A 16,097-nucleotide genomic window follows, 5' to 3' on the forward strand; every position below is an offset into this window, starting at 1 on the left:
TGATCTCCACCTAAATATTGACTGTAGTTATTCAGTGGCTCAGTTGTGTCTGACTCTTTTGTCACCCCATAGACTGTAGACCACCAGTCTTCTCTGTCCATGGGATTCTCCAGGCAAGAATACCAGGTTGCCATTTCCTTCTCCAGGGGATCTTCGCGACCCAGGATCGAACCCACATCTCCTGCATTGCAGGCAGATTCTTTACTGCTGAGTCATCCGGGAAGCCCAAATATTGACTAGGGACTGTTAACTGTGTTTTCTTGATATCTAGGACATTAATGAAAGCACATATATTTATTGACTGCTGCTGCTGCTAAGTCGCTTCAGTCATGTTCGACTCTGTGCGACCCCATAGACGGCAGCCCACCAGGCTCCCCCGTCCCTGGGATTCTCCAGGCAAGGACACTGGAGTGGGTTGCCATTTCCTTCTCCAATGCATGAAAGTGAAAAGTGAAAGTGAAGTTGCTCAGTCATGTCCGACTCTTAGCGACCCAATGGACTGCAGCCTACCAGGCTCCTCCTTCCATGGGAATTTCCAGGCAAGAGTACTGGAGTGGGTTGCCATTGCCTTCTCCATTTACTGACTAGATGAATCATTATAGAAATCAGATTTCTAAACTAAACGTTGGATTCCATATTATAATAAAGATTTGTTTTCATTTTTGTACTTCTTTGCATGAAAATATTTATTGCATAGTATAATTTAGTCACAGTTTGGGCTTCCCTGGTGGCTCAGATGGTAAATAGTCTTGCCTGCAATGCAGGAGACCAAGGTTTGATCCCTGGGTCCAGAAGATTCCCTGGAGAAGGGAATGGTTATGCATTCCAGTATTCTTGCCTAGAAATATTTATTGCACAATAAATAAATATTTATTGCACAAGTTTAATTCATTTAATTTACTTATATACAGATGTCATGACTCATTTGAAAATGAAAATGAATCTTAGTTTCCCTGATTCGATAAAGATTTTGACAGCTGGATTTCTCTCATGTTTATCTTGCTTATCAGTATTCATCTTAACCTTCATCACCATGTTCACCACCTTAGCCTTTCATTCTGCAGCTTGGATAGCTTGTTTTTCCACACCTGACGATGTCTGCTCACACTGCCTCACCTTGACCTTTTGTGTACTCTTCCTCCGAAATCAGTAAATCATACATTTCATTTCTTAATACAACATGTCCTGCTGCTGTTTCCCTTACATCTTCTCTGATGTAATCGAGGACTCCCGTCCATCTTTTCTCTTGGTCCGCCCCCCCTCCCTTCAACCTGATGCTGATCTCATAGACTCCCACATGCAGGATAGATTCCATAGTGTCACTTGATTCTCCCACTGGCCCAATTCTTAACATTTGCCATATTTTCCTTCTGTTTTCTGTTTGATTAAAGCCAGCTTTGGAGACTTCCACATCCTTTTAGGCCCGACACCTGGCATTTTGATTGCTGTCAGAAGGAAATTGCAAAACTGGCCAAATAAATACTATTGTAAATCCACGAGGCCTGTCTTCAAGTGGGTTCTGATTATTGCCAGGCAATCTTAAAATATTTCCCTTATTCCACAGTTTTCATAGGTGACTAATTCTAACACTACTCTCACGTCACATTGTACTATGTTGCATTGTATTGTGCTCTTTATTGTATTATCAGTCACAAGAAAGCAAGATCTGGTGTTAGTGTCCTGGGGAGAATGGTTTCCATATACCTGTTGACTGAATTCTTCACAGATGCTTTGTGGATATTTTCCATGGCAGAGAGAACCGTACTGTATATATTTTCTGCACACATTAATCGTCACCAGGCCATGGACAGGCTTTCCATATGTATATCTGTAACAATAAAGTGGTCATACAAAAAGATATTTAACATAAATAACTCACATTTCCTACACATGATTTGATCCATTCATCTTACTCATCTACAGCAACTGCATTTCCTTTCATAGCATTATCATTTAGAAGTACTTATTCTGAAACTGTCTTATCTACACCTCTAAAAGAAAATATTTATGAGTACTGAATTGTTTTTTGAAACACCTCCAAATGGAAAAGTAACAATGTGGTTTTTCTCAGATCTTGCCTTCCTCTCAGTTGAGGTTTGACTATAAAACTGCCTATTTCCTTCTTTCTCTGCTGTCATATTATCTAAGTTATGATTCTAGCTTTGTCAACACCTCCAAAGTCATTTAAGGGAAAAAAAATTAGGGAAACATAGAGAGTGTATTTCTTTTGTTTGTTTGCTGGTTTTATTTTTTAAGATTTTTTTGTTGTTGTTGTGGACCTAAAAAAAAAAATCTTTCCTGAATTTGTTACAATATTGCTTCTGTTTTATGTTTGTTTTTTGGCAGCAAAACATGAGGGATCTTATCTCCCTAACCAGGGATTGACTCTGCACCCCCTGCCTTGGAAGGCAAATTTTTAGTCACTGGACCATCAAGGAAGTCCAAAGAGTGTATTTCTAAGTCCTCCCTAACTTATGTATGTTTTAAGAGGATAAGTGAGGAATTAAATGGGAAAGCACTAATTACAGAACAAAAATATTGTAAATGAACTGTATCATGATAGTTGGATTCTGCCAAATCTGATGGAAGGATGTGATATATGGCCTGAATATTTATGTCACCCTGAAATTCATGTTGAAATTCTAAACCCCAAAGGATGATAGTTTAGGAGGTGAGGGCTTTGGGAGGAGGGCAAAGTTCTCAATGGGTCAGTGCCTTCATAAAAGAGGCTCCAGAGAGATCTCTTGTCCCTCTTTCCATGTGAGGACATAAGAAGATGCTCTGAACCAGAAAGAGGACCTTCACCAGAATGTGACCAGGCAGGCACCTTGATCTTGGATTTCCCAGCCTCTGGGACTGTAAACAGGAGGAGACGGGATGACAGAGGACGAGGTGGTTGGATGGCATCACCGACTCAATGGACATGAGTTTGAGCAAGCTCCGGGAGATGGTGAAGGACAGGGAAGCCTGGCGTGCTGCAGTCCATTGGGACACAAAGAATCAGACACAACTGAGTGACAGAACAACAACAGAACTGTGAACAATACATTTCTGTTGTTAATAAGTTCCTCAATCTGTGGTACTTTGTTATGACGGCCTGAACAGACTAAGGCGTGAACTCAGTCAAGCTTTCTGGACCACCTCCATGGACGTTCCCTGAGACATGCAGTGAGATTTACAGTACTGAATCCTTCCTTAGATTTCGAGGTGGGGCCAAGGAATCTACATTTAAACTAAGCACCTCCATAGATTCTGTTGCATGCTTAGGTTGGAGACCCTGTCCAAACTATGAAGTAGGTAAAGTTTGGTCTCAGAAACCCCAAGCTTCCTCTTTTTAGTGTCTCCTCCCCCTCAAATTTCTATAAGTGCTGATAAAGTAATAAATTATTTACTAAATTTAGTCACTTTGTTGAATCTTATCTTTAAATCCGAAGCAAAAGACTTTCTCCCTAATGAAAAAATGCAAAGCATCAGAACTGGTGAGAAGGAGGAAAACACACGTTTTTCATGTTGTTTTTAAAAGCAAGCAGTAAATCCAACCTCCTTGATGTAACTGGAGGGGACTTTATTGCCCAAAGGCAATCAGGGAAGAAATAAATAGCATGCATTTTTGTTTATTTCTTTTTAAAAATTTCATTGTATTAAACCAGAATATAGTTGTTTTACAATATTGTGTTAGTTTCTGCTGTATAACAAGGTGAGTCAGCTCTACAGAAACACATATCCCCTTTTTTTTTGGATTTCCTTACCATTTAGGTTACCACAGAGCAGTGAGTAGAGTTCCCTGCACTATACCATATGTTCTCATTAATTATCTATTTTATGCATAGTATCAGTAGTGTATACGTGTCAATCCCAGTTTCCCAATTCATCCCACACGCCTTTCCCCTTTTGGTGTCCCTGCCATTTGTTCTCTATGTCTGTATCTCTATTTCTACTTTGCAAAAAAGTTAAATGACATGCATTTTTAATTCTATATTAATGTATCCAGCATTTAAGATAGAGGGTCTGCTTAACTTCTTTCTCACTTCCCAGAATTTAAAAAAATGGGGACAAATAAAATTGGAGATAATAAGACATGGAATAACATGGAAGCTATGAGCATGGGCTCCAGAATTAGATGGTTTGGGTTCATTCTAGCCCAGTGTCTGGGATATAGAAATGCTTCATGCAGCTATATTTTTTTTGTTACTTGCCAAGGCAATATAGAATTATGGAGAAAGGTTCAGGGTCCGGAGCCAGACTGTTGGATTTAAATTCCAATCTGCCATTTATTGTCTGTAGGAACTTGAACAAGTTAGTTTATTCTTTATATGTTACAGTTTCCTCATTTGTAAAATGAGAATTATTATCCTTATCTCACAAGGTTAGTGTAAGAACAAAAACACAAATAAGTGCAAGGCACTTTAAACATTGCCTGGCACATTTTAAATGCTCAGTTAATAATTTTACTAACAATAGTAAACATGTTGCATGCTATCACCCCTGCTCCTTGGTCTAAGCGCAGACAAGTTGGAGAGACTCATTACTTCTTTAATTAAAATATTTGGAAGGCCAGTAATCATTTTGTGCAATATAAACAGGGTAGAAAAATAGGAATGAGATGAAAAATTGTAACTCACAAGCTGCAGACAGAAACCTCAAATTCATCCTCTAGGAAACTAATCTTCTTGGGCATTTTCACTTGGACCTCAAATTTGGGCAAAACTGTTGTCAACAAAAGGGAAAAAAAAAACACAAATGTGAGAGCAGGCAGAAAGTCTTGCAAGAGTACTAGTAATGATTCTATTACAGAATTTTGTAACAAAGAGTCACATGAAGTGATTTCAATTACAATAAGGAGCGGCAGGTCACTATTGGCAGAAAGAAATGTCATTCATACCCACGGGCAGTTAGCACCATGGTAACTTAGGCTGGTATTATAGTTCCTAGACTCTCCTCAGAATTTGTCCAAGATTTCAAAGGTGGGAGGGAAACAGCTCCATTAGTCTCTGAAGGTCACCATGATTAGACATGGTCACAGGTGCAGAGGGGCCAGAAACTTTCAGGTTGTCCTTATTTTTTTCCCTGTCTGTTCTAGCTATTCTTCCCAACTTCTAACCCTGCTGACTCATAGAGACCCTAGGCCCACCACCAGACACCTGGTTATAGAAATACCAAAGTGGGAGGAGGGAGAGCTAACATTCTCGCATTGATTCTTCTACCAGTTTCCCTCAGTGGCCCACTCTGGAATCTGAATGTGCCCTTGTAAATTCTGATCTGTACATCCTCACCCTGGCTTCAGGAAGCCTGGCTAGTAATTTCCTCTGATCCACCAACTCCTGCTGCTGGACTCAGATTTTTCCAGCCTCTCCCACACAGTTGTATATAATGTTAGTTGTTCTTATAATTAATCCCTATTCTATAATTCTCATGGCAGTTCTGGTGAGAATGGAGAATCCTGTTTTTGTGATAAGTCTCCTATTCATGGCAAATAGATGGAGAAAAGTGGAAATAGTGGCAGATTTTATATTCTTGGGCTCTCAAATCACTTCAGATGGTGACTGTAGCCGTGAAATTAAAAGCTGCTTGCTCCTTGGAAGAAAAGCTATGACAAACCTAGACAGTGTATTAAAAAGCAGAGACATCACTTTGCTGACAAACGTCCATATAATTGAAGCTATGATTTTTCCAGTAGCCAAGTATGGATTTGAGAGTTGGACCATAAAAAAGGCTGAGCATCGAAGCATTGATGCTTTCGACTGTGGTGTTGAAGAAGACTCTTGAGAGTCCTTTAGACAGCAAAGAGATCTAATCAGTCAATCCTAAAAGAAATCAACCCTGAATATTCATTGGAAGGACTGATGCTGAAGCTGAAACTGCAATGTTTTGTTCAGCTGATGTGAAAAACTGACTCATTGGAAAAGGCTGTGATGCTGGGAAAGACTGAGGACAGGAGGATAAGAGGGAGCACAGGATGAGATAGTTGGATGGCATGACTGACTCAATGGACATGAGTTTGAGTGAGCTCCAGGAGATAGTGAAGGACAGGGAAACCTGACCTGCTTCAGTCCGTGGGGTTGCAAAGAGTTGGACATGACTTAGCAATAGAACAACAACAACTCCTTATCCACAGCATGATGTATTTAACTTACATTAGAAATTCCACATAACTGATAACTAATAAGATGGTTTCAATGTCTGAGTACTATTATTAGCATAGATTACATGTAGGTTACAGACAGCAAGGATGTAATCCCAGAAAATATGTCCTGTTGTAAGATACAGATCAAGAGATGCATGTAGATAACACAATATATTGGTTAACAATTTATGTTTGAATAGCGTTGGTTGGAAATATTAAAATCTCTTTTGCTTCTTGGCTCCGTGACTTTGGTAAATTTTTAACTTCTCTAGTATCAATATACTCATTTGTACAATAGAGATGGTATAATATCTGCCTCAGAGGGCTGTTGTAAAGATTAAATGAGATAGTTGCATGAAACGTTTGGCAAATATTTAGATAAATAAAAATACTTGCTACTTTTCAATTGTTATATGCCAGATTTTTTTTGTCACCTACATGAAAAAATGATCCAATCTTACATTCTTTAATGTCATAAATGTCTTTGACATGTGTGGGATTCTTACCGTATTCATTCACTTCAAAAGAGTGCTTTATTTTTTGCCCAGGCTCCTTCTGCAGTACCACCTTGTAGGAACCCAGTGTGGGCTCCACTGAGAGTGGGAAAGAGAGCTGACTGAGTCCCCCTTGCAATTTGAGACTGAGCCATTGGAAAATCCGGTTCCTTTTGGGGTTCTATAGGTAAAAGCATCAGATATATATTGCGGCAATTGAAATATATAGTTTTGAGTAGAAGGACAGATTTTCAGAGAGAATGAAATAGGCTAATTAGCTGGTTGGTAAATTGGTACCAGAGGTATTATCAAAGGTTTCTAGGAATTCTAGACTGAGAAATGGGAAACTTGCCCAGCTGAGACACGACAGGTGATAGTAGCTCTTTTTGTGATTATGCATACCTATCTCGGTCAGAAATATTGCAAGAGCCACTACATTGCATCATCTCAGGGTATTTTGTTCCTTCATTGACATCTTATCCACTCTCCCCAGGATTTATGACAGACAGGGAAAACAGTGTTTATTTAGTTCTGGAGAAGTGCCAGTGGGGAAGGAGAAAGTGGAAAGAGACGTTAATATAACTCACAGTGAGTCCTCATTCCAAGTGAGAGACATAAGATATTACCTACCTCAATATAAACCACCGGGAACTGAAAAGAAAACAAATAGCATGAGTGTGAGATAGAGTATAGAAAGACAAAACTGTGACACCAGCATTAAAACAGTATTTGGACCAGCAGGAAGTGAGCCTGCCTATTCAGTTCTTGTCTGGATGAGGACATGTGGCCCTGTTTGAGTCATAACACTTCGTATGTTTGGTCTGGGACATAGTCTCTGAAGAAATCACGGGGGCTTCCCTGGTGGCTCAGTGGTAAAGAATCCACCTGCCAATGCAGGCGACAGTTTCGATTCCTGATTTGGGAAGATCCCACATTCTGTGAGTCAACTAAATCTGTGTGCACCAACTATTGAGTCTGTGCTCTAGAGCCTGGGAACCATAACTGCTGAGCCCAGGCACCTTAGAGCCTGTGCTCTGCAACAAGAGAAGCCACCGCGATGAGAAGCCTGTGCACTGCGACTAGAGAGTAGCCCCCGCTCTCCACTGCTAGAGAAAAGTCTGAGAGCAACAAAGACCCAGCATGGCCAAAAACAAATAATTTTTTTTTTTAAAGAGAAGGAAAAAACCATTCTTAAAAAAACAAACAAAAGAAATCATGATTTCCTTTTATGAAATAATGCAACCTAGACTTATGTAAAAAGGTCCAAATAATGAGTTTTATTTTGCAGTTAACTTTTATCTGTGAGAAATTCTCCATTTCTCTTAAGAGAGATATCAAATGCATTTATTTTCTTTTGCCCATTTAGAATAATTGAGTCTTTAAGGAGATAATTTCAACTGAATATTTAATTAACTTTAAGAATGTAGTTGATGAACTTATCTCCCTTATCCTCGAGTAGTCATATGCTTTGGAGAACTTTCTGTGGTAGATTTAAGTATCTCATATTGGTCTCAGGTTCTCCAAAGAACAGGTTTTACATTTTGGCCTTTTTTTCTGCCAGTCTTACTGCTGGGAACGATGGAAGGCAAAGGAGAGAGGGCGACAGAGTAGGATATGGTTAGATAGCATCACTTACTCAATATTGGGACATGGACTTGAGCAAACTCTGGGAGTTAGTGCAGGACAAGGAAGCCGGTGTATTGCAGTTCATGGGGCTGCAAAGAGTCAGACACAACTTGGCAACTGAACAACAACAAAATAGCCATTGTTATGAGACTCACCGTTTCATTCAAAGGGTGAAAGTTGACATCCATAGAGACAATGCGGAATTTCACTGAAACACAGAGATTTTTCTCATGAAAGCCACCAGTGGAAATTCAGGATGATAACACAAATAACAATGTGCCAGGATTTCCAAAATGTAACAGAGAACCACACTTCCAACCCTTCAGATTGCCTTTGCTTGTTTGGTTCCTTATACCTGTTTGTCCTGGCTTGTAGATGGGTTTGTCTGTCTGGACAAAGACTAGGCTTTCTTCTTTTCTAATGTATATTGGCTTCCTCTTTATGAAGTTCTGGGTTGGCCCTTGCACCTGCACAGTTATGAATGCTGAGGAAGCTGACTCCGGAATCTGTAAAACAGAAATGAGCTGAAGAATCTGTCCAGATCCACTTCTGAATGTCTCAGCCTTTGTGACTTTCTCATTTCTCCAGTTAGTTCCATGGGAATTAATAAGGGCTAGGCTTCCTTGGTGGTTCAGATGGTAAAGAATCCACCTGCAATGCAGGAGACCCAGGTTCAATCCCTGGGTCAGGAAGATCCCCTGGAGAAGGGAATGGCCACTTCAAGATTCCTGCCTGGAGAATTCCATGGACAGAGGGGCCTGGTGGGCTACAGACCACTGGGTCACAAAGAGTCAGGTGGACACGACTGAGAAACAGATACTTTCATTTTCATTTTTTCAGGGTCAAATGGAATGTCCCCTGCTTTATATATTAATATGATTGTATAACATGAAAGTGGCAATTTATTGATTTGATTAAAGGAGAAAAGTCATTGCAATAAAGATGAAATAATTCTTCAACCAGTCATGACAATGAAGGCAATAACAAGTTCTCATTTTGACAGTAATATGGTAGTATTAAAATAATTTTTAAAATTTATTTTCTAACAGTCAAAAGCAGCACTGTATATTATCATTGGTAGTAAGCTGGTATGATTAACTATTTAATACTTTAAGTTAGAAAAGGTTACAAGGACAGTACATTAACCATCAATCACCTGGGAAATCTTAGATAAGTCACTAAACTTTATGAATCTATGTGTTTATATCTATAAAGGCATGAACATTATTTACCTTCAAAGTTTGCTTTAAGAGCAAATAAAATCCCTCCTATAGCCATTATTATCTTTTGTATATTGCACCAGTTCCGTTTGTAAATATTATGAAAGTATATTCAGTAAAACTTTTATCTTTAGACTTATTTGAAATTCATTCTGTACTCCTCAGTTTTCTTCATTTTTCTTTTTTGTATTTTATTTTTTATTGGCGTATAATTGCTTGATGATGTTGGGCTAGCTTCTGCTGGACAACCAAGTTAATCAAGTATATGAATATACATATCCCCTCCCTCTTGAGCCTCCCTCCCATCCCTACCCCAACCATCAAGGTCATCACAGAGCACCAAGCTGAGGTTTTTTTTAATTGTTGGGGGTCAGAACCCAAGGCATCAGCTAATGTGCTCTCTCGGTAATAATCTCCCTTCCCCCAAGGAGGAATGCTGACCGTGAAGGAGCGGCAGTAAAAGGAGTTTTTCGCCTCCATGTCTGTGAAGAGAATCCTGCGCTGCATCTGATATTCCAGAGTTACTGTCAGTGCCACGGTCTCATTGAGGTGATTCAGCAGGACGCAGACCTTCTCAGGAACACCAGCATACAGCTGTGAGGGGATCAGCACCACGTACTGCCTGTGGAGAAGAGGGGTCTGGGTCAGCCATGGAGAGGTTGTTGTGGTTGTCTTCTAGATAATCTTTGCTATCTTCATCAGTCACAGAACCGAGTTAGGTTTCAGCAGGAGTGGCAAGGAGTATATTCTTCAAAGGCCAATCCAGAGACCGTAGAAACTCAGAAACCCCCTACCAAGTTAAACACCCAGACATTTCTCTGGTATGGTGGAAATAGTCACCCTTACAACATTAGCAAACCTATTTGTAAGCTATGGATAAGCACTCCATGAGTTGTTATATATTTTGGAGAGGTAATTTTCTAAATTAGAAATTTTCAGTGAACCAAGAAAATGTGATCACACACACACACACACACACACACACACACACACACACACACACATGTTATTCAACCTTAAACAAAGAAGGACATCCTGCCCTTTGTGACAACATAGATGGCCCTGAGGGCACAATGCTAGGTGAAATAAACCAGAGAAAGACAATTATGCCTGGTATCACTTACATGTGGAATCTTCTTTTAAAAAAAGTCAAACTTAGAAACATAGAGTAGAAAAGTACTTTCCAGTGGCTGGGAAGTAGAGGGAAATAGGAATAGGTTGGTAAAAGGGCATAAACTTTTATTTATGAGGTGATAAGAGCTGAAGATATAATATCTAACGTGGTGACTATGGCTGATAACACTGTATTATATAACTGAAATTTGCTCAGAGATCAGAAATTATATGTTCTTACCTCTCCCTCAAAAATAGATAGCTGAAAGACAGATGTGCTAGATAAATCACTAGATTAATCTATGTGATAGATTAGTTAGCTCAATGGGGAAAATCCTTTCACAACATATATGTGTGTTGTACACATTAATATCATACCACTTTAATTCTCAGTAATATTTCAACAGTCCTCTCAAAACACTTTTAATTTATTAACAAACAATATTATTAATCAATTAATCATCACTGAAACCAATAAGAGAATCTGTCTGTGTGTGTGTGGTCTTGGGTTTCGTATGATGGTATCACAAATCACTTTGTTGCAGGAAACATTAAAGAGATAACAATTCATGGAGAGGAACTGAATCTATTTTCAATACTGTTTCAGAAGCAACCTTAGCTCTTTTCTTTTTTCCACTATCTGCCGATAGAAGACAAACTAGGCTAAGCATCAGATGTATTACCACATACAGCCAGAAGACAATTCCTCTGGGATTCCTCATTCCTCATTCCTCTGTTGCTGTTTATCCATCATTTAGAAAAGCACAAACATACTGTACTCTGATGCTCTGGTGGCTTATGCTTGTCGATCTATCTGAAGTGTCCTGGTCTAGCTGGAAAACTTCTATTTGCTTCATAAGACTCATCTCAAAAACAACTTCATTATGTAGACTTTGGTGATGCCCCTTCCTTTATATCAGTTCCCATGAGGAGTGAGTATTATTTGTCAGTATTCCCACAGAGGGCTTGCCTAATGACTCAGGAGATAAGGGTTCGATCCCTGATCCAGGAAGATCCCCCGGAGGAGGAAATGGCAACCCACTCCATTATTCTTTCCTGGAAATCCCCTTGGACAGAGGACATTGGCAGGCTACAGTCCATGGGGTTGCAGAGTTGGACACAATTTAGTGACTGAACAACAATTCCCACAGAATCTTGGTTCTGTTTTTGCATTTTATTTCATTCTCTGTGCACCATCTCTCTCTCTTTCTTTCTTTTTTATACTATGAGGTACTGAGGTCACAGCCCACATTTTGTTGATCTGTATGTTCTCAAAATCTAATGCTAGCCTTTAAAGATTTGGTGAAGGATTGAGTGACTTGACACACAAATCCTGGCTTGTCTTTAGGTCTCATCCATCTTGGGAACCCATGGCTTGGAGCAGACACAGATACTATGTCACTTTGCAATGGCCAAGACAAGACACTGCAGCCTTTTTCATTAGCCAGTAAAGAATTTATCTTTTTTTTTTTGGTAGGAATTATATATTTTTATTTGGTGAATATTGTAGAATTCCATCATCTTGGTAGGTGAACGTTTCACAAATATTTCACAAATATTATTACCTTGTGTTTCTGAGTTTTCTAGAACTGGAGTCTACCTTTTACCACCTGCGGTAATCATTTTCAATGCTTTTCAACAGCAGATAATTTCATAGAGAATTAGGAAATAAACAAAAAGACAGACGTCAAGAAACATATAACAGAATGGGAAAGAGGAGGGCATTAGAATTTTCTGGAAATGTTGCTTACGGTTTGGAGGTAGCCGAAGCATCTCTGGGAAGGAGCAAGAAAAGCAGAATCAAGACTGGATTAGGCAGTTGATGTCCCCTCATGGTGTAGAGAGGACCAGGAAAGAATGGGAGTCTGAGTCCTTGATTCCTTGAACTCTGTTCTTGTTCCAGAATCCCTGGTTTTTATTTTACCTGATGGATAGTGAAAGTAAATGGCTAACCATTTATTTTTGTAACATATTAACTACTTCCAGTATAAAAAAATCAATTGCAGATCACTTCCATCCACTTGCTCAAATTTTCAAAGGGCCTGAAAAATAGAATGTTGAGACTACATTAGTTGTGGTTGTTAAAAAGCACTTTAAACATCTTTAAGAAAAAAAATCAAAATAAATGATATGATCAAGAGCTACTTATGTAAATACACAACACAGATCTTTTCCTGGAAGTCCAGGGAACAGCACATATTCCCTGAGCGTCAACCAACAGAGTTCTTTAACGAAACAAAGGAAAATTTATCCCAGAATTTTAAACAAAATAAATATAAAGATAATCTCTCCATTGTTTGAAAGCTTAGTTTTCACTTTTTATATCTATCTTTATATTTATTTATAAAGAAAATGAACCCATGTAATACATTATTATAGTTTCTTAGTTCATTTAACATCTAGAATATAAAGCCAATTAATTAATTTTATCTTCTAAGAAAATAACCTTTAGAATCTTTAAAAAGATGGTACAAATGAACTAATTTACAAAACAGAAATAGAGTTACAGATGTAGAAAACAAAGCTACAAAGGGGGACAGCATGGGGAGAGAGGGAAGGGATAAATTGGGAGATTGGGATAGACATACACACTACTATATACAAAATATGTACTAATAAGAACCTACTGTGTAGCATGGGGAACTCTACTCAGTACTCTATAATGATCTATATGGGGAAAAAAGTCTAAAAAAGAGTGGATATATGTATATGTAAAGTTGCTTCACTTTTGCTGTAAACAGAAACTAATACAACATTATGAATCAAGTATACTCCAATAAAGATTAATTTAAAATAAAATTTCAATGATGATAATAAACTATGAGTGATATAATGCTAGGTTAAAGTAAACTGTAAGAATACTTGTTTGAGGCCTTGGTACCTGGCAAATGCTTGCTGAATGAAGGTAAAACTTTTCAGCTTCATTTGGTTTCTTCTCTCGTTAGAAACTATGCTCTTTCCACTTCCACCCTGCATTCCTACACTGCCATAAATAAATATCTTCATTCTCTGCCAGCTTAATATGGAATAAAGTAACTTATGATAAATAATAAATGATTTTCAAGAATGCTCCAAGTAACTTTTCATAGGCGTAATTATACTTTTTTGGATATATACCAATCCCTTACTTTAGCCAAATGCCTAACGACTAAGTATAAAAATCCACATTTTGATGAAGAAAAATCACCATTCCAGTTTAAATTTCTAGAGTAGAAGAATAAATCTGAAGTGTTATATAACTTTATTGTTGTGATTTTTAATTGAAAATGATAGTGGATACATTTAAAATATTTATCATAGAGCATAAACAGTATGTTCTCCACATTCTCTGCTAGTGCTTATATTACATATTTTTGTGGTCTTCAGTCTTTTCCCTCCTTGCATTCCCAAAAGAATTTTAACCTTTCACACAAGCTTAGCTTTTAAAACTTCTTATCATGAGCAAGATAACAAAAAATATATTATAAATACTGATATTTATAAATACTGATATAAATACTGCAGTCATTTATTGCCTACCATTATCCATTTAAAACAATGCAAACTGTTCTTTTAAAAGTTGGAAATTTTTGCATCATTCTTGTTTCTGCTCAATCTAGTATTCCCACATAATTTTACCCTGTTATTTCATGCTTCAATATGTTTTATTTTTTTAAAAAAATTTTTGATGTGGATCATTTTTAAAGCCTTTATTGAATTTTTTATATTACTTCTGCTTTATACTTTGTTTATTTTTTTTCTTGGCCTCGAAATGTGTGGGATCTTAGCTCCCTGACTAGGGATTGAACCTGCACCCCCTGCATTAGAAGGTGAAGTCTTAACTACTGGACCACTGGGGAAGTACTGCTTCAATATATTTTAAAGATCACTCTATCATACATTTCTGAAACTAAAGATAATGAAAACTATAAAAGAGGTTCCTGTACCTATCCAGTTCTGAGTAGTAATAGATTTTTCCAGATTAAGCTATCATTATAAGTATGGTCAATATATTCTTTATCAAAGCTATATATAGCTACTATAATTTCAATAATATTAAACACAAGAAAAATTTTGTTTGAAAGTCATTTCTAAATGAAATTAATTGTATATTCCATCCATCTGGGTCCCCCAATCAGATCATGTGTCTTTGGATGAATATGATTTACTGCTAGATTGACAAACATCTCACCTATCCTCTTGCTATGTTTTCTATTCTCCTATGGTCTACTCTCCTATGTTTCTATTCTAGACTATTCCTATTCTACTTCCTGTTCTATAGATGCAAGCACCAAGAAGTCTTGTTCACCTAAAGAGAGATAGAGGTCTTCCTTGGTGGTCTGGTGGCTGAGACTTCACGCTCCCAATACAGGGGGCCCAGGTTCCATCCCTGGTCAGGGAACTAAGATCCCACATGCTACAACTAAGATCCAGTGCAACTAAATAAAATAAGTATTTTTCTAAAATAGGAAAAAAACACAAGAAGTTCTGTTATAACATCATCATCTGAATATTTAGTTATTTAAGTTATAAGCCAAAGGTCACATTGCAATCATCATTGAAAAAGAATTTCAATTTTACCTGTGCTGTGCAGGGCTTAGTTGCTTCAGCTGTGCCCAGCTATTTTCGACTCCATGGACTACAGCCTGCCAGGCTTCTCTGTCCATGGGATTCTCCAGGCAAGAATACTGGAGCTTAATTACCGATCAGCTGATGAATCAAGTATGACTTCCTTAATTCTATTGAAAGCACACCACTGGAAACTAGGTCAATTGCAAAAGGATTTGGAACTCAGTTATTAGTCATTCTTGTTCTCACTGTCTAGAAACATTACAAAAAAGGCACTTATAAATGGTTACTAATTGCTACAGTCCTACTTAGAATCACTTGATGTGCTCAATAACTTTGGCAAAATTGAAATATTATTAATTTAAATACACTTTTATCAATATAAAACCTCAAAGTGCATTTTATTATTGTCAAAACTATGACTTGCATAATTATATTTCTAGAAAGTGCCTACAAGTAATCTGATTTGCAAAGCTAGACCTCATTGTCAATCAGTCAAGTTAGATTTATGAGTGATAGGAAAAATATTATTTCATTTTTAATTCTAATAAACTCACAAAAGTACATTCTTATGACAGTTATCCCACTTCCGGAGTCTAAGATAAGTGAAATCCCATTTCTGAACTCTAAGATCAAGAGTTTTGCTGGGTATCTCTTTCCTGGATTCAGTGTTTCTTTCTGTGCTCTCTCCTTTATTCTTAGGCAACTCCCAGGGGCAATATAAACACTGACAAGAGTTGAGGAAGAAAAAGGTGAGGTTTAAAAATGAAAACTTTTATTATTTTTACCTCCCACCACTATAATAAATGAGTACAGAAAATTTCAAAATGAGTCAAAAGTACCCATTTTAAATGTTATACATTTTTAATACCAGAAATATATTTAAGACAGTTGGATGTATGAGGGCTTATGAGCTACAATGGGTTCGTGATTTATTGATTTAAGAGACTTTGTGCAAATATCAATATTTTG

General features: G+C 37.7%; 1 protein-coding gene across 1 annotated transcript in view; it reads right to left on the reverse strand.

Moving 5' to 3' along the window:
• Window positions 1-15,269, reverse strand: part of LOC122423799 (pregnancy zone protein-like) — a 54,751-nt gene extending 39,482 nt beyond the window's left edge. The window contains exons 1-9 of the mRNA XM_043441190.1: window positions 15,138-15,269; window positions 12,329-12,619; window positions 9,906-10,086; window positions 8,600-8,750; window positions 8,400-8,452; window positions 7,249-7,269; window positions 6,631-6,799; window positions 4,623-4,707; window positions 1,705-1,828 (exon numbers count right to left, since the gene is read on the reverse strand). Of these exons, the coding sequence (XP_043297125.1) occupies window positions 1,705-1,828; window positions 4,623-4,707; window positions 6,631-6,799; window positions 7,249-7,269; window positions 8,400-8,452; window positions 8,600-8,750; window positions 9,906-10,086; window positions 12,329-12,411 (867 nt within the window). The 5' untranslated portion in view covers window positions 12,412-12,619; window positions 15,138-15,269. The remainder of the gene's footprint in view (window positions 1-1,704; window positions 1,829-4,622; window positions 4,708-6,630; window positions 6,800-7,248; window positions 7,270-8,399; window positions 8,453-8,599; window positions 8,751-9,905; window positions 10,087-12,328; window positions 12,620-15,137) is intronic.
• Window positions 15,270-16,097: the final 828 nt, after the last annotated feature.

Source organism: Cervus canadensis, chromosome 21 (genome assembly GCF_019320065.1).
Source record: "Cervus canadensis isolate Bull #8, Minnesota chromosome 21, ASM1932006v1, whole genome shotgun sequence".
Classification (NCBI taxonomy): Eukaryota; Metazoa; Chordata; class Mammalia; order Artiodactyla; family Cervidae; genus Cervus; species Cervus canadensis.